The sequence below is a fragment of the Tyto alba genome, unplaced genomic scaffold (genome assembly GCF_018691265.1).
Source record: "Tyto alba isolate M040663 unplaced genomic scaffold, T.alba_DEE_v4.0 Super-Scaffold_7, whole genome shotgun sequence".
Classification (NCBI taxonomy): Eukaryota; Metazoa; Chordata; class Aves; order Strigiformes; family Tytonidae; genus Tyto; species Tyto alba.
The window spans coordinates 18422351-18446270 of record NW_024881328.1 but is presented as its reverse complement, the minus strand read 5'-3'; the positions used below and the strand labels follow the sequence as shown (position 1 = coordinate 18446270).

The following is a 23920-nucleotide window of genomic DNA, read 5'->3' as shown; positions in this document are numbered from 1 at the left end:
GGGAAGCCATGGGATGGGGAGCTTGCGCTGACAGCTGTAGCTACATATCCTGACTACTCTCATCTGCCAGCATCTTACCCTGGCAGCTTTGGGTCTGCCTGACAGGGCACTTGCCCCCAGGGAGGGTCCTGCTACCAGCTGGCGAGGGAGTAGGACTGTGGCAGCAGGAGTTTAGCAGCTCTCCTTTTCCTGCGTCTTCTGTCACCAGGCTGTCCTCCGGTGTAACCCCTGCTCCACCCCTGTGGGGTCCATCTCCTGGTCTGGAAGCTACCCTGTTCCAAACCAGGTCCCCCAGCTCCCTGCTGGGCCCAGGCTTCCTGCTGCTTCCCTGTGTGTGCTGGGATCTCCAGGAGGAGGGTTTATCACCCAGCAAGGGCATCTGGCTCATCTGTCCCTTTCGGGGCTGAAGGGACATCACGTGGAGCGGGCACATTGACATCACGCTGTGCCAGTGGCTGGTGGACTCCACAGGGCTTTGGGTGGTGCAAACCAGCACCTGCACCCCTGCGTCATCCCAGATTTCAGCTGCACCCAGGCTGTGTCTCTGCTTCTCCCTGGGGTGCTCAACCCAGGGGAGCCAGTCCCAGGGATGCTGCAGGGGTGTCCTGCTACTCTTCAGCCCTGTCCTGCTGCAGAGTAAGTCCTTCTGGGGATCCCTGTGGCTCTGTGCCCAAGGGACGGGTGAGCACCCCAGCAGACATGGGCTGGGGGTAAAGACCTGCTGTAGGGACAGGTCCTGCTCCACTCACCCTGCTCCCAAGGCAAGGGAAGGGGGGGCTGCAGGAGCACGGATGGGGGGCAAATAAAAACAGGAGAGTGAAGAGCAGGGAAAAGAGCTCTGCCTATGTCCCCCCAGGACACCACAGGGACCCCGGCCCCCAAGACTCCAGCGTGGGGCCACCAGTGCCTCCCTGGCCAGGTTGCCGCCGGCTCTGGGGAGTGCCACCAATCATTGTCCCATCCTGTCCCACTGGGGTCTCCTTCTCTGTCCCCACCCCCTCCTCCCTGGAGCCGGCTGGATTTGAGCTCCCGACACACATTAAAGGCCACAAGTTCGGCCTCGGCCTCCATAAATTTGATTCCATAAATATTAGTTTTCGCAGGGTTTAATGAAGCCGTTATGCCGGGCACGGCCCAGCACCCCGACCCGTGCCCTTAATAAGGGCTCTGTGGCCTCGATTAAAGGGACCTTTCAATCGCTGTCAAGTATTTTTAGAAAAGGAAAAGAAAAAAAAAAAAAAAAAGAGAGCGAGAGAGAGAGGAGAAGAAGACGACCAAGGCAGCGTATAGGGAGAGGAAAATCCCAAACCCGTCCAGTGCAAAAATAGAGAAATAGCACCACCTAGATTGCATCGCCCGGCTCCGCCGCCCGCTCGCCCGCTCGCCCTGCGCAGCGCCCGGCTCCGGGCAACCCCGCGGGGCCCTGTGCCAGCCCCCTGCCCTCTGTCCCGGGCAGCCTTGGGAGCCCAGCGAGGTGCCTGCGGGGTGCTGCCCCCCCGCTCGGGGCGGGGATAGAGGGATGCGGTGGTGGGGAAGGCTGGGGTGCAGGGGAAGGAGGGACTTGGGCACGGGCGGGACACTGGCAGGAGCAGTGTGTGGTGGCTGGGTGTCCCGGCGATGCCTGAGAGCGTCCGAGCACTGGAGGAGATGCTGTGTGATACAGGGATGGATGCTGCATCTCCCCCACCTCCACTGGAAGGTAATTCCTCCTTGTGACCTAATGCTGTGGCAGCAAGTGTCCCTTCCCACCAGCTCCCGGAGCAGAAATGCCCCCCTGCCCCAAGAAAAAAATTCCCCCTCACCCCCTGGTTAAACAGACCCTATCGCAGGCTCCAGCCCCGTCCCCGCACACCCAGCCCTGCCTGCCCTATCCTGTCTGGGGCTCCTGTCCCACTTGGCCTCCGTGTGCCGACGGGCTTTGCCTGGCAGAGACACTGGCTGGCATTGGGAATGCTGCATGGAGAGGTGATGGACTCTGAACCCAGTGACAGGACACTGTCACTGCTCACTGTGGCCAGAGCCGAGGCAGGATGCCAGGGCCCCTGCATGGGTTGGAGCTGCCGTCACAGACAAACCCAGCTCTCTGTCTGCAGCCCTGGGCCTCCATGGGACGTGAGTGTTGTACCAGCGAGGGCAGGGCTAGGCTGCTTGCTGTTATCCTGGAGCTGCTGGGAGGGGGACAGACACATGTGACATGCACACTGCATGCTGTCAGGCTGCAGAGGTTATGTAGAGGTCTGGGTTTGGGTCATCAGCAGCCACAGGGCACTTCTCCCTGGGGATGTGCTGCACCCCCCAGACCCAGTGCCGTGCCAGATGATTCTGTTCCCCACTCCCTTGTGGCGGTGATGAGCAAAGTGGGAAGCTGGGCTTGTTCCTTTGGTGAAAGTATGAACCAGGCTGGAGGACTCTGTGGATCTATCCCAGGCTCTGATTTTCCTGTGCCAGTGATGCACTGAAAGCTGTGCCCCTTCTGCACCCCCAGGAAGCCAGGGACAGGGGTGGGGAGTGGTGCTGTGACACGTCCCCTCTGGTCTCTTCTGATGCCCTTAGGATGCTCCACTAGAAGGATCAGCTGAAGACATGTGGGAGTGGGGTGTCCTACGGCTGCTGCCCAGACCCTCTTGCTCCATCATGTGCAGGAGCAGTGGGACAGCCTCACTGTCCTGCACAGTGGCAGGACTTCACCGAGGCTCTGGGCACTGGTTTTAGGTACCAGCAAGAAAACCTGACGCAGTGTGGCTACTGAGTACAAAAACGTGATGGAGATGCCTTTGGACAGCTGCACTTTGCCTGCAGCTCCTGCAAAGGAAATGGTCCACTGGGTCCACTGGATAGCAGCATCCCAAGCCTGTGGGTGCTCCTGACTCCCCAGCCTGAATCCCTCTTGCCCAGTTTGCTTGGTCCTGGTGAGGCCAGCACAGCCCTGCAGCCAGAGCTGGACTTCTGGACAGACTATTGCAGCTTGGCCTCTCTGTATCCCTGGGAGTGACCCGTGACCTGTGCCCACCGAAGCGCTGGCGAGCGGACATCCCTGAGACAGCGGTGTGAGTGGGGACATCCCAAGGCACTGCCTCACCTGGGAAGGTCCTAGGGAGCCAGAGGGGGTGCAAGCAGAGCTGTGCTGGACCCCTCCCCAGCACACAGCTGGGGGAGAACCGGGGGGGCCCTGCAAACCCTCTCTCCTGAAATCAGGGTGTTATATTTACTTTCCCCTTTTGGCAGCTAGAAGGGGAAGCCCATCCCAGCCCCTCATTGTTGTCTCAGCGAGTTAATCAGATGCCATAATCCTGTTGTGGAAATATCGGGCCTCCCTGGAAACAATGGGGAGCGAGAATATTGTGGTTAAATTTCAACCAGCTGCCTCCCTGCTCTGTTTGATCCCCGCCCGCAGGCCCGGGCCCCTGGCGAGCAGGCGGCGCAGCGGGGGCCGGAGCCCCGGGGGTGCCACCCTGCGCCCACGCCGCCGCGGGGGAGCCCCCGCGGGACACCCCGGGGTGCGTGGTGGGGGGGGGGGGTGGGGTGGGGTGTAGGGTGTGCGGCGGGCCGGGCGCGCCTCGGGGCGGCGGCGGGGCTGCCCCGGGGGGCAGGTGTCGGAGGGCACCCCCGGCGGGGTGGGCTGCGGGCCGCGGGGCTCGGCCGGGGGGGAGGAGGCTGCGGGCGGCCCGGGGCAGGTTCCGCGGGGAGGAGGCGAGAGAGGGAGGGCGCTGGGAGGCTGGGACACGGGCAGGGTGCGGTCCTGGCGGTTCCCGGTCCCGGATCTCTTCAATTTCCCCTCTCACTCCTGCCCGGGGAGCGGAGGCAGCGGCGGCTCCGGCTTCGGCTCCAGCCCCGCCGCGCTGACCGCCGGGGCGCAAACCGCGGGGGGCTCCGGCAGCGCCGAGCCCCGCGCCCCGCAAGCAGCCGCTCGCCTGCCAAAACAAACGGCCCTTCGCTATTTATTGCCGCCGCCGGGCCACGGCAGCTCAGAGCGGGCCGACGCCAGCCCGCCGCACCGGGCAGCCGGAGCGCACCCGCACCGGGCACCCGGCACCGGCACCGGCACCGGCACCGGCACCGGCACCGGCACCGGCACCGGCACCGGCATCGGCACCGGCACCTGCCCGCCGGCTGCGCGCCGCATGGGGAGCCCCGGGGCGGGCGGCGGGAGCGGCGGCCGAGCCTAGCGCGGCCCCCGGAGCCGCCGGTCCCCCGGGCCGCCCCGGGGCCGCCGGGCGCGCCATGAAGCCGGCGCGGCTGCTGCTGCTGCTGAGCGGGTGCGCGCTGCTGCTGGCGCCGGCCGTGCGCGGCTGCGGGCCGGGCAGGGTGGTGGGCAGCCGCCGCCGCCCGCCCCGCAAGCTCATCCCGCTCGCCTACAAGCAGTTCAGCCCCAACGTCCCCGAGAAGACGCTGGGGGCCAGCGGCCGCTACGAGGGCAAGATCGCGCGTAACTCGGAGCGCTTCAAGGAGCTCACGCCCAACTACAACCCCGACATCATCTTCAAGGACGAGGAGAACACCGGAGCCGACCGGCTCATGACCCAGGTACGGCCCTGCCGCCGCCCCGCTTCTACCCCCGTGCCGGGCACCTGCGGGCACCGGGGCTGCCCGGGAGCGCCCTGCGCCCCGCTCTCCTGGGGCAGCAGCGGGGCAGCAGCGGGGGGACCCGTCGCTGCGGTTTCCCCGTCCTGCCCCGGGCATCCCGGTGCCCGGCCCGGGCTGCCGGCTGTGCAGCGCGGGCATCTCCCTTCGCCGGGCGCTGCAAAGCCCCTTCGGCTGGGCTGGGCGCGTCGGAGCCGGAGCTGGCAGCACGCTGCGCCTTGGTACAGCAGCACCCTGCTGCGAGAGCCGGCAGCACCCTGTCCCACGAGTTGGCAGCACCCTGTCCCGCTGCCCCCCGGAGCCTGCGGCACCCTGAGGTGTGCCCTTGTGCCTTCCGAGCTGGCAGCACCCTGCCCTGCTGTCCCCCAACCCATGTCCCGTTGTCCCCTGAGCTGGCAGCACCCTACCCTCCAACCTGGCAGCAGCCTGCCCTGGTGCCCCCCCCCAGCCACGCCACAGTGCCCCCGCTCCAGCAGCACCCTGCCAAACCACCCCCGAGCCGGCATTACGGTGCCGCGCTGTTCCCCCTTCGGGCAGCACCCTGCCCCGCTGCACCCATCCTGCCCTTGCCTTTCTGCTCTGCCCACGGGCTGGCAGAGCAGGCAGCCTCGGAGCCGAGGGGCAGAGTGGAGCCGGGTGTGCTGGCAGGGAGAGGGGCAGGCAGAGCCGCAAACTGGGCTCCAGGAGCGCCCTTGCTGACCTGTCCCCACTCTGTCACCCAAACCCTGTGCTGTGCCTCAGTGGCCCCTCTTCCCATGTGTCCCGGGTGGGATGGTGAAAGGTGCCCGATGGGGGCTGCCCTCAGCTTGCTGCGCTCAGGGTCGGGGATGACCTGTTATTGCAAATGCCCTGTTGCAGTCAGCTTATAAGTGCCCTGGGAAGGAGGGGTGGGGGGGACAGAGAACGGCAGCGGAGGGAGGGGAGTGTGATGCTGGACGAAGGTTACTCTGTGTTTTAATATTGCCAGGAGAATGCCTGAGGGTTTCAGGAATGCAGATAAGGAGCCGCACGGCCTTGCTAAGAAACCTGGCCACCAGCCTCAGCACTGGGTTACAGCCCGAGTGAACTCCTGGGGGAAGCGGGGGGGAGCCGGGGCTGCCCCACTGACCGCTGCACGTCCCAGTCTGGGGCTGGCAGGTGGGGGTGAGCGTGGGTGGCCGTGACGGTAGGCACTGAGTGGGGCTCTGGCCATGGTTTCTGACTGAGGTAGTGGTAGCAGCTGGAGGAGAAGCTGCTTGGGTGCTGCTTTGACAGCTCTGCAACCCCGCGTGTCCGGGAGGCAGGTCTCTGAGGGCAGGGACCATGGTCCATGGTGGTTCTCAGGATGGGGACTGCAGCGAAGGAACCAAGACCCCCTGTGAGGCAGCACCAAGCTTGAGGAGTTACACAAGTTGTGGTTGCTGGTGACTGGAGCCCTGGGGCTGGGCTGGAGCCTGCATCACCTGGGGAACAGCTTCAGGGATACTTGAGAAAGTGGTGAGCTCCGCTGGTCCATGCATTGGGAAAGTGGGTGACATCGTACTGCTTGAGTTGGAGACAGGGTTCTGGCTGCATGTGCTCTTGAGAGGGCTCCCACCACCTGCCCTAACCCAGCCTGTGCCCCTCGACACCTTTGGGAGAGGGAGGGCTCTGTGTCCCGCCTGCCAGCCCCACACTTCCCACTGTCCTGCTGCCTTGTTGGCAGGATACCTGTAAGCTCCCTGGTCTTCTTGAGGTGCCCAAATGAGGACTCTTACCCCGACAGAGTCCCTGGCCACCACACATCCGTGCACAGATGTGTACCATTCTGTCTTGGGCAGCTCTACAGGAAATTGTCCTCATTGCTATGGAGGTGGCATGACTTCTGGTAGCTTGCTGCCTTCTCACAGCCATCTGGGCTTGTCCTGTGGCCCCTGGCTGTGGGAGATGCCCCTAGACGTGGGAGCTCTGGCTCTGGCACCATGCCCTATGTTGCTATGGGTTGGGAAAGGCCATTGACCCAACTCCTTGTCCCTTCCCCCAGTGTGCTGGCTTTTACTGCTGTTGACTCACTTCAAACCTGTTTTCTTTCCCCAAGTCCAAGGGTCTGGGTGTCCCAGGCAGCCGGAAGATGCTGCCTGCTTGGGGGGGTGGGTAGTGCTGCTCTCTGCCCGCCTTTCCTTTATCGTTTCATCTTCCTCAAGAATTCCAGTGTGTTTGCTCTCGCTGGTCCCACTCGGAGGTGCTGAGATAAGGCTGGAGGCAGAGCCCGCCTCACCTCTTGCTGGCAGCCTGGCCCAGGAATGTCCTGGGCCCCCTGCCCCCCTGGAGTCCCAACCCCAAGCCTCTCCCTACCCCAGCCATCACCCCCTTGCAGCCACAGTTGGCCCAACCGGCACGGACACCACCCTTGAAGTGGTGAGGAATTTCTCATGGAAACCTTGGGATAGGACTCTTGTCTTCCTTTGGGAGAAACCTCACCTGGGGAGGAGATGCTAATGGGACCCCTCTTCTCCTGGCCAGGCTCTGGACATGGGGGTAGCTGTGGCCAAGCACACTCCATCTACAACCCATCTGCAGAGACTGTGGTCACACCTGAGTGTCCTGCATTCCTCCACTGAGATGGCCCTGGAGTCCCCGCTAGCTGTGCCCCATCTTGGAGCTCTGCCCTTCCTTCCAAACCTGCTGCCTTCCCTAAAGGGGTTTGACTTCCCCCACAGGACGTGGTCCTGTCCCCAGTCTGGACACGAGAAGGGAAATGCCAGTGTCGGTCATCAGGGACAACATCTCTGCTCAGCTCAGCCCAACATTCCCAGGGTCTCCACTGTGATGTGCGTGGGACAGCACAGAGCCACCCAGCTCAGTGTGGTGGCACGTGGCCCCATCCTGCATGTGACCTGGGGGTGCCCGGTCACCTGCGCCACTATAGGGACAAGCCGTGCCCTCGAGACCTCACACACTGTCACCACGTGTCTTCCCCCCAAACCCTACTCGGTGACAATTGCATGGGTTTCAGCCTCCTAGCTGGACACCAGAACAGTGCTGGGGCTGGTGGGCTGTGCCCAGGGCCCAGTGCCACATGGCTGAGCTTGGACATCCCACTCCAGCCTGGGCCCTGCAGGGCCCATGGGCTGTGGTGGCATTTCCACATCTTTGCTGTGACCTTGTGAGGCCTTATGTTCCCCCCCCAGGCAGGATGGGGACCAAGCCACACAGACAGGCATGGTCACCCTGGTCCCTGAGGGTGCTGTAGCCCCTCTGGGCTGTGCGTGGGGAGGAGGTGAGCTCTCCCTGCAGGCCCCACCAAGCACAGAGCCTGTGGACAGCCCGTGCCCACCGGTTTCTTGCTCCCTGCCTACCTGTCTGTGCAGGCAGCAAAGCCCCTGGACAGGCAGTGCCCACCCCTACCTGCTCACTGCCCATCTGTGCCTGCTCCCTGCTGCCCATGCCTGCTCGCTGCCCATTGCTGCTTGTCCCTTGCCCATCCCTGGCCATCCCTGCCCGTTGTTTTCTCCCTGCCACCTGGGCCTGCTCCCTGCCCATCCCCACCTACTTGCCCTTGCCTACCACTGCCTGCTCCCTGCTTATCATTGCTCATCCCTGCCTTCTCCTTCCTCACAGTTGCCTGTTCCCTGCCCATCCATGCCTGCTCCTCACCCGTTAGCACCTACTCCCTCCCAGATCCTCCCTGCCCGGCTCTGTCCATTGGTACCTGCTCCCTGCCCATCGCTCCCTTCTCCCTGCCCTTCGGTACCTGATGCCTGCCCGTCGGTACTGGCTCCCTGCCACTCCCTACCTGTGCTCTGACACCTGCTGGCCACCAAAGGCACAGGCAGGGCCACCCGTCTCGTAGCCCAGGGGCCAGGGCGCTGGCAGTGAGGGCAGGAGGGGTGCCCAGGGCGGGGTGCTGGCGTGGGAGCAGTAAGGGAACACCTGAAGTGATGGCTGGGCGATGCAGGGCAGGCATTGGGGACACCCTGCCTGACTCTAGCCCTGAACCCCCTTACTGCCCTTCTCCACAGGGTCCCTGTAGGGTCGGGGACCTTGGGAGTTGCTTTTGCCACGTGCCAAGTGGCACCACGGTGGTGTTGGACGGGGACAAAAGTCGCTCTCCTCCCTCCTCCTCCTCCCCTCACCTGGCAACTGTTTGTCCAACACCTCGCTGGCTTATCTCCCCACACCCAGGGAGCTGTGGGACGAGGGCAGAGGTGCTCCCCCACCCCATGCGGGGCAAAGGCCTGCCTGGCACTGCCCTTCCCAGGGCCTGGACCCTGCCAAGCACAAGCGGGTTTCCCCGAGAGCAGCAGCACCCACCTCCCCAGGATGGGAGCAGGTGCTTGGGGGTAGGGTGAGGGCCCACATTTTTGAGGGGGCAGCTCCCTGCAGAAGCAGTGCTGGGGCATTTCTGAGCCCGGGGCTGTAGCCAGCATTGGGTTTTATAGCCCTGACTCCTGCTCTACCGTGACCGTGTCTCATGACCCATGACACCCTGTGGTGGGGAGTTCCAGCGCTAAGCTAGGCATCATGCAAAAACATCCCCCATAGTGGCTGGTTTTTAGGCTTTTGCCCAGTAGATTCATTTAATACTTCCCAGGACTGGCCTCATACATGACCGTGAATGCTTCGTCCTTCACCCTGATTTTATAGTGCTCTCTGCAACACCCCCAGCATCCCCTTTCTAGGCTGTACAGTCCTAGTCCTTTCACCTGGTTTTGTGTAGAAGCTCCCATATTGATTTTCCTACACCTTTTCTAGTTCTCCATCCCTTTTGCAGCGGGGGAAGGGACCAGAAGTGTGGGCTGTACTTTTGCAAGCCAAGCGCACGGGGGTTTGGTCCCTCCCTGAGTTGTGTCTGGGGGACACGGGCAGCACGGGGCAGGGCTGGGGGGGCTGCAGCACAGGCATTCGGGGCTGGTATCCCCCTGCTTGCTGGGGAGGACTGTGGTGGGGGGCGGATGAAGCAGGGCAGTTTCCTTGCTCGTGTGACCTCTGTGGCCACCAGGTCTGGGGCTTTTGCGATCTGCTGCTGTTCCACAGCCCTGGCTTTTCAGCCCCTGTAGCAGGGAGAGGTGGAGGGGCCTTCACACCATGTCCTTTCTGCTTCAGAACAACAGAGTTCTTGGACAGGTTTGGCATTTCCCATGTGAGCAGATGCCGGATGAATCTATGAGGCTGCCAAGTGCTGTGTCCTTGTGCCTCAGGATTTGAGGAGCCATACCAAGCAGAGCTGTGCTGAGGACTTGTCAGATTGTTTCATTTGTGCCTGGGGACTGTGCTGGAGACGCTGGGTGATCCTCCCAGTCAGAAGACAGCAGGGTCTCAGCTCCCACATCCTCCCCCCTGTCAACTGGGAGCCCCTGGGGCAGTGATAGCACAGGGGAGGTGTCCTGTGATCAGAGAGGGTGTTTCACCCCAGCTCTGGCTGTGCTGCCCAACAGGCTCCCCAGTGAGCCAGGAATTGGGGGAAACATGGAGGTGGAGATGGGTACTCTGTTCAGGTGCGCACCCCTGGGAGATGTTATGTCAAAGAGTGGGGTATCAGGAGTCTGGAGGGCACAGGATGGACAAGGCACTTCATGTTCTCAGATCTTCCTCTGCTGGACCAGCCCCCAAAGGGTCTGAGGTCCCAGAGAGGCTTTGTGGAAGCGTGGTGGGATACAACCTGCCAACCAGATAGCTAACTGCCCTCCTCCACAAAGCTTTGATTGACTCTGCCCCTCTGCCCTGCAGCGCTGCAAGGACCGCTTGAACTCCCTGGCCATCTCTGTCATGAATCAGTGGCCGGGGGTGAAGCTGCGGGTGACGGAGGGCTGGGATGAAGACGGGCACCACTCAGAGGAGTCGCTGCATTATGAGGGCCGAGCTGTGGACATCACGACCTCGGACCGGGACCGCAACAAGTACGGCATGCTGGCTCGCCTGGCCGTGGAGGCTGGCTTCGACTGGGTCTACTACGAGTCCAAGGCACACATCCACTGCTCCGTCAAGTCAGGTAAGGCTGGGAGGGGGCAGTGAGCAGGGCTGGGGGCCAGCCCCCCTGTTGCAGCATGCCTGGGGAGCCTGGCTGGCTGGGTGGGGTGCTTCCAGGGGAGTACTGGCTCTTGCAGCCTGATTTCCCCATCTGGGCAGCTGGGTGGGGAGTGAGTCACACACCTGTGGCCAGCAGTGCCGTCCCCAGCTCCCACGGACCTTCATCACGACCTACCCTCTCTATCCCCCTCCTTTTCCCACCCCAGGTCCCCTTCTCCCCCAGCCTGTCCCCCCAGTCTGCCCATTGCATCTGTCTCCCCTGCCACTGCCCTTCCAGTCCCTTCATGCCCAGCTGCTCGCACTCAGCTCCGTTCAGCCCTGCCCTCCTTCACCGCCGGCTGCTCTCGAGCTCCCGCAGTCACAGCAGCATCCGTCCAGCCCTGACTGTCTAGGGTCAGGGACACCCAGGCAGGGATGGGGCAGGGCGCCCTCGGGTCAGCTCTCTATCACGCAGCTTCTTCTGCGGGGGGGAGCGGAGCTGGGGGGTGCTGGGGCAGAGGCAGCTCGCCTAGAGCGAGGGGTGCTACCATCGCTGGTGGTGTTTTGCCCCCCGCCGTGCAGTGCAGTGAGGCGTGGGGGGGGGGGGTGCGGGACACACGACCACGACGACACCGATGCTCTCAGGCCCTGCCCGTGGCCGGGACGAGATTGCGTGGGGGGCAAGGCCCCCCCCCAGCCAGCCCCGGGAGAAGCTGCCGTGCCTGGGATGTTGCAGCTCCCGCCGGAGCGGCCGCGCTGTCTGTGTGCGGCAGAGGGCAGCAGTGGCCCACGCACGGCACCGGCCACGCAGGGCCACACTCACCCCGCGGCCACACGCCAGGAGAGGTCCGTGCTGCTGCACTGATGCCTGCGTGCCGATGTCGCGACAGGCTGGGAAGGGCTCTGCCTGTGTGGGGGCTTGCGTGGAAATACACGCACCGCCCCCGGCACCGTGCAAGGCACACGGCTGCCGTGCTGGAGAACAGCGCCTGCCCACGGAGCACTTGCACACGCACAGGAAGAGGGCTGTGGCCACACACACATGCCCACACACGTGCCCACGCACCCGTGTGCCGTGCACTGTGACACGGTGATGCCGGGGCTGGGACGTTGGTTCCACCCCGCGCCTGCTGTCCCCGGGCTTGGCTCCCACCCCACTCTGCCTGTCCTACCGCCCTAGCCCGCGGCCAGCGACCTGACACCCCCAGACGCCAGCCTGCGCCCCCACGCTGACCCACTCCCCCGTGCCGATGCCAGGACGGGCGCAACGCCAGCCGGCGATGGAGGTGGGGCGACCGTGCCGCAGAAAGGGAGCGATGCGCCCCCGAAGAAGAGGGACAAAGCATGGGAGAAGAACCAGGGCTCCCGTGCCCCGGGCACCCTGTGGGGCTAGTCGGAGGAGTGGGGCCAGGCTCCGAAGCAAAGACCGTGACCCCAGAGCCTTGGGGCTGGCCAGAGGAGTGGGGCTGTGCCCCTGGAGAAGGACGGAGGCTCTTGAATCCTGGGTTGCTCCCCTGGACCAGCTGAAGAGGGACGCCATGACCCAGGCAGCAGACCAAGTCCCTGAGGCTCCAGAGGGCTTCTGGAGGCTGGCCACAGCCCCCTCACTCCACAGTGGCTCCTGCGGGCTCTGGGTCCCCTATATTTATCCCTGAGGCCACAGGGAGCCCAAGGGTGCGTGGTGGAAGATGTGGGGTGCATATCCTGACCACCCCCCAGAGCTGTGTACAGAGGGCAGCCGGGCTGCCCCTGCCGCTTAGTAAATGGCTTTTATTTTTGTATGGATGGCCGCGTGGCCTGTTGTATGTATTGCGTCTCCTCGGGTGCCCCCCTGTGCCCCCACACCCCTCCATACCCAGCGCCTGTGCCCCTTGCTCCTGCCAGGTGCCGCTCTCACCCTCCTGCCAGCCCTTCCCCATGGCTCTGCCACCTGCCCGGGGATGCGGGGTGCAGGATTTGGGACCTGGCCACCGGGGCAGGCACAGGGCGGACACTGCACCTCATCTGAGCAATAAAAGGATTCTGTCCCAGAGATTAATGCCTCTCTTCATGGGCCTGGGGGCTGGGATTTGGCTCTGCCCAAAGCTGGGGAGTGATGGGGGGGCAGTGCCATCTGGGTGGGGCCACTCAGGGATTAGAGGAGGGAGCTGGGAGAGGGCCCTGAGTGGGGCTGGGAGCTCGAGGCTGGGACCGTGCAGGGCCAGGAGCAGGACCCTAGATGGGATGCCCCTGGCTGATGGTGGGAAGGCATCATATAGACATTAAGATGGGGGGTGCTGGGGCTTGGGGGACCAGGACTGCTGTGGGAGCTGAGCACCATTCTCTGGGAAGCCAGCACTGTTCCCCTGCTAAGTGCCAAAATGGGCCCCTGGTGACACTTGGTGACTTGCTGCTTCTTTTCACCCGGGGAGGGGTAGGACTGCCATGCCACCATCCCAGGCGACAAGCCCCAGAGAGTTTGGGTACTTTATCCTGCCACAACCACTAGTGAAGCCCTGCCCAGGAGGCTGGTGGCTTTTGCCTGACGATGGCCACAGGCTGTGACCTCTCCCTGCAGCTCAGAGAGGGGGTTGGCTGGCGTCAGCGGTGCAGGGGCGAGCAGGCAGGAGAAGGGACCAGGGCTGCAGTGTGGGGTGGAGGGGTGCTGGGGGAAGGCACAGCACCCTGCGCCATTCCTTGTAGCATCCCCCCCAGCGGTACCCAGACCCAGCACTGCAGGGAATGGGGATGCTGTGGGCATGCAGAGTGTGACCAGGCACTCTGTTCCTCAGCTTGCAGCCGGTTCAGGGCTCTGCCCCAACCCCTCTTTCAGGCTTTGGGTGACCCCTGGCACTGCCTTGCACATTTGGGACTGTGGCTGTGCCCCACTCCCCCTGCCAGGCAAGTTTCAGGACGTGACCCTGCAGAGCAGCTCCAGCACCCTGGCACCACGGTGGGGAGCAGGTGCTGCCATGGGTGGCTTGAGCCCCCACATGCCACCCCCAATGACATGGTGGCTGGGGGAGCAGGCACACAGGAGACTAGATTGGTGGCTGGGGGTATGCAGCGGACATGTGCACGTTAGTGATGCCAGGGCAGGGTTATCCCTGGGTGAGCAAAGCTGGGCAGACTGGAAGGGTCTCTGTGTGTCGTGGAAGGGTGATGCTGAGTGTCTGGCAGACGGGTAACATTCCTGTCCTCTCTCTCCCCACACAGAGCACTCGGCCGCTGCGAAGACGGGGGGCTGCTTTCCTGGGCAGGCGCTGGCGACGCTGGAGGACGGTGCCCGGACACCCCTGTGGGCCCTGCGCCCGGGCCAGCGGGTGCTGGCGATGGACGGGGCGGGCAAGCCCATCTACAGCGACTTCTTGGCTTTCCTGGACAAGGAGCCCCGCGCCCTCACCTCCTTCCACGTCATCGAGACGCAGGAGCCACCCCGGCGCTTGGCCCTGACACCCACCCACTTGCTTTTCGTGTCCGAGAACGCCTCGGCGCCTGCCCCCCACTTCCGCCCCACCTTTGCCAGCCGTGTGCGCCCCGGACATTTCGTGCTGGTGGCGGCAGAGGGAGGAGGCTTGCAGCCTGCCGAGGTGGTGCGGGTGCGGGACCGGAGGGACGTGGGAGCCTACGCCCCACTGACACGCCACGGGACGCTGGTGGTGGACGACGTGGTGGCCTCGTGCTTCGCCCTGGTGCAGGAGCAACATCTGGCACAGCTGGCCTTCTGGCCACTCCGGCTCTACCACAGCCTGGTGGGGTGGCCAGGGGAGCAGGGGGATGGTGTGCACTGGTACTCGGGGCTGCTCTACCGCCTGGGCAGGCTGCTCCTGCCCCCCGACAGCTTCCACCCGCTGGGGGTACCCCAGGTGGAGAGCTGAGGGTGCGCCCCAGCCGGCACTGCTGGCGGAGGTGGTGGCTGCGGGGCAGCTCACTGGGGACCAGCATCCCCTCCCAAAGCTGGGTGCCCATGGGGAGCTGCCTCCAGCCCTGCCTGCTTGGGGCACAGCCACCTCCTGGTTGGGGGGCACCAGGGCTCCCTAGTGTGCCTCCTCCATGCCCACCGCCCCCTCCTCACCCCCATTGTTCCTGGGGGCAGGGAGGGAGGGATGAAGGGTTGCTCCCCCCTGGACATGGGGGTGCCCCTGGCTGGATCCACATGCTGCTATTTGTGTGTGTGCGTATGATGTGTGTGTGCGTGTGCAGAATTAGCTAACGGCGGAGGTCTGATAGATGAGGGGGAGCGGGAAGTGGAGAGAGCTCCCACGGGGCTCGCAGCCTGCCTGCACCCAGTGGGGAGGCTTTGGGAGAGGGGCCCCAGCACCCTTTGTTGTGCAGCCCAGGTGAGAGGGTGGGCGATGCCATTCCCACCCCTGGGACACGGCAGCTGGGAAGAAGGTGACCGAGGTACTGGGACTGTGCCTTGCCCTTAGCCTTGACTGTGGGTGCAGGGGGACACCCAAAACCAGCCCCTGTATGCCTGGGGTGCCCAAGCACAGGCAGGGGTGGAGGGGCTGGCACGGCTCTGGGATGAGACCCCTGACTTGGTGACGTGAGTGCTGCTGGAGCAAGAGGCTGGGGAGTGGGACCCTGAGCTCTGCCCCAAGCCAGCACTGGAGCCACCCGGCCCGTGGGGAGGCTGTGACAGCATGGGGGGCTCTGGCTGGCAAGAGGGGGCTCTGGAGGCAGGCAGGTGGGCAGGAAGGTGTGAGTCCCTGCCAGGCATGGGCAGGCACTGGTGGGAGCAGGGGCGGGGAGACCTGGGGCTGCAGCCCCAGCCTGCTGGAGCAGAGGGAAGGAAAGCGGCTGGGGACAAAACACTCCCTTCCTTGCCTTCCTGCCCTGGCCTGGCTCAGCCCAAAGCCATGCCTTTCTCACCCCAAAGCTAAAAAAAAAAATCCCCAAGCTCCAGACTGGCCTGACCTCCCCAACGCCCCCCTGAGCACCCCTCAGAGTAACCCGTTGCTGCTGACCCACTCCCAGGATCTGTGGGGAGTCACATCAGAGCTGCAGCCACAATTCCCACCCACCCCCCCCCGCCCCGCCCCGCCCCCCAAATCCTAGCTAGAGTCTCAGCCTCCCCTGGCTCCATGTTAGTGGAGGTGAGGGGGTGGGAGGGTTTGGGCTATGACCCGTGTCCCCCCTGCAGCATCACGCGTCTTTATTTATTTATCTGCTCTTTATATGTGCCATAGATGGGAGGCATTGTGGGCGCGTGCAGGGTGAGACGGGAGTGGGCAGGGGGGAAAGATGTTCAGTTGGGAGGGGTGATTTTTTTTTTAAAAACAAAATGCAGAAATTATTTAAAGATTATTTTAAAGCACAGTTTTTATGGTGATTGTTGTCTGGGGTGACGTGAGAAAGCGCGAGCGCGGCCGACGGCAGGTGTATTTTTGTCTCTTCACTGGATGTACCTTTCCTGGTCGGGGACACGGCCCAATAAATCCATCGTCTCCCAGGTGGGTGCTCCAGGCTCTGGTGTGGGGAGGGCAGGCAGGGACCAGGGATGCTTCCTGCCCATCACAAACAGGGAAGCCAGGGTTAGAGGCCATCTTGCACTTCTATAGGAGCAAGATTTGGCTACCCCAGTGCCCCCCACCAGCAAGGGCGAGCTCTCCCTCCCAACTCCCCCGTACCCAGGGGAGGTGGGCAGACAGAGGCTGTGGGAGTGACCCAGCCAGCCTACATGGGACCAAGATGTCACTGGGGCCACCTGGAAACTAGGGCAAGCGGGGCAGGATTGTAGGAGGAAGAGCCACCATGGGACTGCCGGGGACACCTTCCCATCCCAGTCTGGGCTCATCACCCCCGTGCCTGGCCATGCTGGGACACCCTTCCTCACCATCTCCATCGCCACAGCACCCACTACCCCAGTGCTCCTGGAGAAGATGGATCTCCTACCCTGTACACTGAGTTTCCAATGTCACAAGCAGTAGTCACTGCTGACTCCATCCCCTCGCCCCTCGCCAGCCCTGTACCCCCTCCACCCCATCCCATGCCAGCAGAAGGCAAGACCACCAGCCAGCACCCCACACAGCCTCCTCCTATCTGTCCCACCCCACGTACCCCTCTGTGAACCCCCTGCCCCATCTCTTGCACTGATCTCCCCGAGGGGGCTGGGAAGAGGGTCCCCCCAGGGTTTTCCCTGGACCCCACAACACGGCGAGTGCGGAGCAATTCGGCAGCAGGCTGTCAGCGAGGGCCCTCATCACTGTGGCTAATTTAAGGGCTCTGCGAGGCGGCTGAGCTAATTTAATTAGGTTCTTATTACAGAGAAGGACAAATTGGTCCCTTGGGGGGGGCATGGGGTCAGGCTTTCGAGAGGCGCTTTATGGAGTGAAATTTCAATCAGGCTGCTGGCGCAGGCATGGCAGGGGGAGCCGGAGGCAGGGGATGCATGAGGAGTGTGCCCTTCGGGGTGCCCTGTGGCACTGTGGGCAGCCCATCTCCAGGCGCAGGTTTTTAGGCTATCAGTGAGTATGGGGGAACAGCTCTTTGTCCCATTAAGATGCTGCTGCGGGGGATTGGTGGGGCTGCTTTGGGGTGGAAGCAAAGAAGCAGGGCTGGCCCCAGGGCAGTGAGAGGAAGGGAGGACACCCATAAATAAGATTCCAGAGTTTTTCTGAAGCCCCATTGACTCCCCCTGGCTTCATAAAGCCTCATGACAAGGATGGTGAGGACAAAATGATATCCAGCTGACAGACAGAACTTATAGGGGTCTTTTTCTTCCCTGGATGTCCCCCTTCTCTTGTCACTCAACCCCAGGAGAGCCAGAGCCACCTGCTTGTGGGCACCTGAAGCTGCCCCACCTCCCAGGGGCCCGTCCCGGGCCGGGGGGTCTCACCAGGGTCCCGGCTGGGTGGTGATGGATGGAGATGCTGGTGGGTGGCCGGCAGAAGGGCCGGGCTGGAGGGTACCACAATAGATGTCTCTCCATCAATTTGTCCTCATTACCATGTGAATGGTGGGTGGGAATGAGAGGAAGGGCATGTGGCGGCTGGAGAAACCCCCCACATGCTCCCATCTGGGGTAGAGTGTCCCCCCCCATCCCTCCAGCCCTGTCTGAGTGTGTTAAACCATCGCCAACAACCCCCTGGCCCCAAATTCAGAGGAGGAGAGGTACCACCCCCTATTCAGAGCCTTGAAAAGGCTACAGGGTCCAGCGCTGTTAACAAGGGGGGACGTTGTCCCCGTCCCCGCCTCTCCCGTCTGTCCCTCACCCCGCAGCCTTCTGCCGTGGCAGCGCCAGCCAGACCCGGTCCCGGCACGCTGGGTGCTGGGGTCCCGGCAAGGGGGGGGCTCGGGGGGGGGCGTCAGGGCTTGGGGAGTGGGAGTAGGGCACCCTGAAAGCATCTCCTGTTTGTGGGGAGCTGCACCTTTGAGCGACGCGGGCAGGAGGCGAGAGCGGGGTGGGGATCCTGTGGGACCCCAAGACCAAACTTTCCCCATGGTGGGGGGGGAGGCAAGGAGGTGGTTTGTTCCCATCGTCCAGGAGCTCTGGGTCCAACCAGGTCACCATGGCCTGGGCTGTGACGGTGATGGGGCATGGATATGTGACACCCCAAAATATCTGAGCCTGGGGGCATGGGTACAGCAGTTTGCAAGGATCCTCCTCCCGGTGAAGGCAGACCAACTCATAGCTCCCTCCCCCCAAAAAAGCCCGGGAGAGGCTGCCCAGCCTGGCTCAGCCCCGCACACTGCCAGCCGGTGTCCGCAGAAGCAGCCCATACCAGCCTCCCACTCTCATTTGCCTGAGCTTAATTTAGCTTAATGGCTTTTCGGAGTGCTGATGCTCTGGGGGCATGGCAGGACCCTGCTCTCTGCAGCACTGGTAGAGGGGGGGGTCCCAGTACCCTGGCCCCACACCCACAGGAGCCCCAGGAGGGTGCATGGTGCGGGCTGCGGAGCCCATCCCGTGCCCCAGATGCCTCTACCACCTCCCCCTATGCCCCGAGCCCCCCACCTCCTGCCCCTCTTTCAACCGTGGCACCCGTGTGGGGACAGCATTGGGGGCCCCCCCTCCATTACAGGGGCTGCCTGCCCACTCCCCAAGGCCCCTCTGCCTGCACTTGGCAGTTCTCCCTGGGCAGGGATGGAGGTGCTTTAGCAGGCAGCAGCCTCCGGGAGTCACACCACAGACACGGACAGACAGACACACATATCCACCCTCTACACACACCTTTATCCCCTGGACAGACACACGCCCGCCACCTCACTGGTGGGGCTTGGACACCTCCTGGCTCTCAGTATCTCCATCCAGTCCCCCAAATTACTCTTTCCAGTCTGGATACTTTCTATCCCCAGCAGGACCCACCCAGCACCCACTACAGGGGCAGGCAGAGCTGGGGGTGATGCTGGTGGTCCCCCCACCCTCCGTACAAGGGAGGGGCAGGCAGGGGCGGCTGGGGACCATGTGGGGGGCTCTGGCAGCAGGCATAAGCCGTTACCTCGTACTGTCCCAGTATGAGATGGGGGGGTCCCAGTGCCATGGGAGCAGCCAGCAGGATATGGCCCCAGGGGAAACCCTGCAGCCGTCTGGCACTGACCTTCCACGGGTGGCTCTGGGGTGCCCCGGGTGTCGGGACAGGAGGTGTGTGAGTATGCGCCCATGTGCAGGGGATGAGTAAGAATCTAATCAGGGTCCTTTTCTTTAATAAATCATTCGTCTTAATCCAATGCCCTCCTTCCTGCTCTAATAACTCCCCGGTGCTGGGCCCCACAGCCACAACAATGCGGCTAATGGAACGATTTATTTTCATAATGGTGCTGGTGGGGAGAAGGGGTGGCCGGGGTGGGGGCAGCACGCTCTGGGGCAGGAGTTTCTAATTAGTGAATGAAATTTGATGTAAGGCTGGAGGAAGATGGATTCGCTGCTTGACAAGGGGCCTTTCAGCTCATCAAAGCGCCCGAACAGGGAGGTAAATTAAATTATTTCTAATTCTTCACTAACCTCCAGGGAGTCACCCTTCCACCAGCAAAAGGTGGGTCCGTTCCTGCAATGAAGAGGCGCCTGAAGGACTGAGGATAAGTGGAAGAGACCGAGTTCTGTGAAGGGATGAGGATGACAAGATGGGATGGGGTGGGGTGGGATGGCGGAGCAAGACAGCCTGACACTGACTTTGCTGAAAGAAGGGAGAGGAAAAAGCTGCTGATGAAAGAAAGAGTTGCAAATGATCAATAAATAAACAAGTCCAGGAACTAGTGACTAGTTTGCATCAAGTTTTCCTTCCATGCCTGTTGCCTAACCAGACCTGGGCTGAAATACAGCTGGTGCTGGGGTAGAACAGAGCAGCCTGGCATCGAGGAAACAACATCCCAACCCTCAGGGGGTTTGAGCAGGGACAGCATTTGGTTCTGAAGGGGTGACTGATGCTGAAGCAGGCAAAGGGTCCAGTGCAGGGCAATGCTTCAGCAACGACCCTTGTTCTCATGGCACTCTGCAATTTGAGGCCAATGACAGTGATGTTAATGCTTGTGGTGCAAAAGCTGTTCTTGGGATGCACAGAGTTTTCTTCTAAATCCCCAGATACTGGAGTCCTGTGATGGAGACTTAGTTTTTTACAGAGAATAAGCACACTCCCTCCTAGCAGCCCTGCTTGCAGAGGGACTTTGCAGTGCCAACCTGACACTAGCCCAGACGTCCCCAATACCAGTGTGAAAAGAAAAAGGCTTGGTGCTGCAGCTGAAACCAGCCGTTGGCTCTCCCTGGAGTAGGAAGCATTACAAGCTGCCCCAAAATCACCCGAGGCTGTTCCACAGCTCCCCTCCCTGTGGGGCCAAGGAAGCCCATACAGGGACAGCAGACAGGTTCCCAGGGGACTTTCCGTAGGAATCCATGGACTGAGTTTCCCACGAGGTCTCCTGCTCTCCTAACCACGCTCAGCACTGCTGAGCGGCCGCAGTCGCTGCACAGCCCAGGGAGGCAAATAGGGGGAATAGGGGAGTCGTGTCTCATTGCACAGGGTGTGTGTCGGGGGGGGGGTGGGCTGGGGCCCTGCAGCAGTGCTGGGGGCTTGCTGCAGGCTGGGGAGCACCGTTCCCTCCCCACGGCTGAGCTAGGTGGAGCTGGGGCAGGCGCAGAGCCTGCTGTGCTGACCCAACACTCCAGGAATTTAATTTGTTTAATATATTCCCTGGGAAAGAAGAAAATAAATAAGTGGCACCTTGCGTGCCCCCATGTCTCACTCTCGCAATGGAGGTGTCAGCTTAACGAGCCGAAGCCCTCAGCCTGATTAACCAGCCGCTGCTCCCGCTAATAGGGAGCCAGGGAGCAGTGTGATTGATGTACAGAGAGCATTAGCCCCCGCAGCCTGGCGCTGGAGGGGGCACCGTGCCTACCCCAAGCCCCCTTGCTCCTGCCCTCCATACCCAGGCCCAGGTCAAGGGCAAGTCAAGGGCTCCCTCTTGCCCTGGAGCGGATCATCCTGCCCCACCGCTCTGTGGTGTAGGCAGTGCTCGAGGAGCTGGAGCTGCTTTTGCTTCTAGAGGCAAGAACACGTTGGTGGCTTCCCGCCAGCTGTGGGACTGTGTGGCAGCTCCTCAAAATAGGGGCTGAGGGCCAGGGTTGTGCCGAGTTTTTGTGCTGAGCTCTAGGTCTTGGCCACGCTCACCCCCATGAGCTGAGGCAGGGACGCTGAGGCACAGGGATGTGCTGGAGGCCACGCTGACAACCCGGGGGGGGGGCCATGAATTTTGGCAGCTCCTTCAAGGTTTTAATCCATCGAGCCGTTACCATACTACTATGAAGAAAACCCAAGTGTCCTGACCCCCACCTTGTCCCATCTGTCCCTTGCTCAGGCCCTTCTGCAGTCCTTCTTGCCTGTCCCTCTGTCCCCCCCTTATTGAGGTGTTCCTGGGTCTCACTGCAGAGACGTCACCCACTCCCGCCACCCCTGTCCCACGGCATCACCACCCCCTGTCCCCACCTTGGGAAAGGGTTAATCAGCAGCCAGGGAGACAGGGTAATAAATGGCCGTTATCTCGTTAATGAGCTGACATTAATTAGAGCCCAAGGTCCTGGGAGGAGCAGCTGATTTATCCAGTCACCCTGGGAGCAGGTTAGGAGCTGACTCCATGGAAAGGCCATTAACAGGGAAGAGGTGAGGCTGTGCTGCTGAGGGGGGGGGGGGGGGGGGGGGGGGGGTCACCCCGCACTCATTCCATCCCTGTGCTGCCCCCCCGCCCAGCTCTGGCTCCCTTTCCTCACAGCGAGCAGCTCTGGCCTTGGTACAAGACCCAGTGAAGCAAAACCAGAAAATCCTGGAGGTGACAGGAAAATGCAGGACTGGGGAATTCCCTGGTATCTAGTAGTGCCCAGCAATGGGAGTGCCAGGGGAAGGAGAGCCTGGTTGTGGCAGGGATGTGGGGCACCAGACACAGAGTGCTGGGCAAGGGCTGTGAGAGTATAGGGAAGCAGTAGGAGGGATGCTGAGAGTTCAGTCACTTCCCTGCTTTCCTGGCTGATGCTGGGCTAGGGGAGATGTTGGCTGTTTAGCCTCTCCCACCAAAAGCCAAGGCCTGGGATGAGGACAGGCACTGAGGATGAGCCCAGGTGCTTCCAGAGCTCATTTTGGGGACAGTAAAATGGAGGAGATCTCTGGGTAGGTGCTGTGGACTGGGCTCATGGTGTTTCAGGACCTAAGAGGAGAGGGGTCAGGGGCTAATAGGACTGGAAATGTAGCAGTCAGACCCTGGGTCCTTGCAAGAAACAGATCTGAGGTGATGGTGTGTCCCTGTTTCTCCAAGCCATATGTTCATAACAGGACAAGCCAACTGTGCTCAGGCCTGAGCACCTCTGTAGTGCATCACCCAGAAAGCCAAGCTAATAGAGGGGAGCCCTAGGACATGCCCTGCCTGTCCCCCGAAGCCGTATGGGCCGATCCTGCAGGATGCTGGTGTCCCAGCCCTTCGCAGTGGCCGTGTGCTGGGGTCAGGTGTGACACTTCAGAGCTGCCCTGGTTGTTTCTGCTGGGGGAAGGCACCCTCCCTGCCCTGCAAGCCTTCCTGTGCCTGTTTGCCATCCCCTGCTCCGGGATGGGGGCTGTTAACGTGTTTTTCTGCTCAGCCTTGCCATGTCCCGTCAGAGATGGGGCTGCCTATTTGAAGAATTGCTTGGCTAAATAAACAGCTGCTCAGAGATCCCTGCAGGAGGCCTGTCTAGGAGGGACTGAAGTGTTTGATTTGTTTGTTAACCCCTTCACTCGGGGCGGGTACCTGGGGTTCAGTGTGAAGGCTGGGTAAAGTGGGCAGGGGGGGATGTGTACCCCACCAAGCCCGTGCAGTGGCAGAAGGATGGAGGCATGGGAATTTCTGCCTTCCAGGACAGATCCCTGCCTGTTGGACCGAGCAGCTGGTGTGCCAGGATAGAGAAGCCCTTGGGAGCCTGTGGCCGGCTCAGAAGTCCCTGGGGTGGGCAGCAGCAGGCAGAGCCACACAGGAGGGGATGCAGTCAAGGACAGGGCATGGCAGTGACTGAGCACAGCACCCCTGGAAACAGGCAGGGTGGTGGCTTCAGTAACTTGTCTGACACTTGTCTCCTGTCATCACCAGAGCAGGGGTAGACCCCTAAAGACAGATGAGGAACCCTGCGAGCATTTCTGTGAGGCTCTGCACAGTCACTACACTCCCACAATAGCAGTGTGGATATATCTGCTGGTGTTTCTGCAGAGACAAGAGCCACAAAGCAGCCTGGGACCCAGGGACTGGCTGTGCCAGGTCTGACAAATGCTGGGCTCAGATCCCACCCCTGCAGGGCTGATTAAGCCACATTATCTGGTTGGTTAACAGCCCTGGGCCACTCGCAGGTGACTTCAACTGTTCATTTAGCCACAAATCACCACAGGGCTGGCAGTTTATTTACCTTCCCCACCAGCCTCCTGTGCCCTCCCAGACTTCAGAGATAGTGGGTGGCCCTGCTATGAGGGGCAGGGGAAGGGCAGTATCCTGCTGTGGGCATAAACCGGGGACAGTCCAAATTGGAGCAGACCAGTGGCTCTTACACACAATGCTTCTCGCCAGGGGTTCAGCCTGCTCTGGGCTGGAAGCTGCAGAGTGCAGGTGAGAGTGGGATACTTCTAGAGCCCCTCTCATGGGGGGAATGGTTGGGAAAAGACCCGCGAGCAGGCTTACAGCCTGTGTCTCTAGCATTGGTGATGCTTCTGGGTTGTATTTCTCCACTAGCTGGCTTGGGGCTTTGGCGTGCTGCAAAATGACCTGAAGCACCAGCGCCAGAGCAGCAAGATCCACTGCTTCCCAAGAGATGCTTTAAACAAGGTTGTTGCACTGTAAGTCTCTTACAGGGAAATAATTTCAAAAGATGTAAAGCTTTGGGGGCTGTGACCTGGGGAGTAGTTAATGCTTAGCAAATGGGTACAGCCATCCTGGAGACAGAGACCTC

General features: G+C 61.9%; 1 protein-coding gene across 1 annotated transcript; it reads left to right on the top strand.

Annotated features, from left to right (window-relative positions):
- The first annotated feature begins 4221 nt into the window (after nucleotides 1-4221).
- IHH (Indian hedgehog signaling molecule) lies at nucleotides 4222-15982 on the top strand. Its single transcript, XM_042784082.1, has 3 exons — nucleotides 4222-4524; nucleotides 10270-10531; nucleotides 13744-15982. The coding sequence occupies exons 1-3, from the start codon at nucleotides 4222-4224 to the stop codon at nucleotides 14403-14405; spliced, it is 1227 nt and encodes a 408-aa protein (XP_042640016.1). The 3' UTR covers nucleotides 14406-15982.
- The last annotated feature ends 7938 nt before the right edge of the window (nucleotides 15983-23920 follow it).

Excerpts from the sequence above, each read along its gene's own strand:
- IHH (XM_042784082.1), top strand. The coding sequence starts at position 4,222 with ATGAAGCCGGCGCGGCTGCTGCTGCTGCTGAGCGGGTGCGCGCTGCTG. Across the intron at positions 4,525-10,269 it reads CCGACCGGCTCATGACCCAG|CGCTGCAAGGACCGCTTGAA; the intron begins GTACGGCCCTGC and ends TCTGCCCTGCAG. Across the intron at positions 10,532-13,743 it reads CCACTGCTCCGTCAAGTCAG|AGCACTCGGCCGCTGCGAAG; the intron begins GTAAGGCTGGGA and ends CTCCCCACACAG.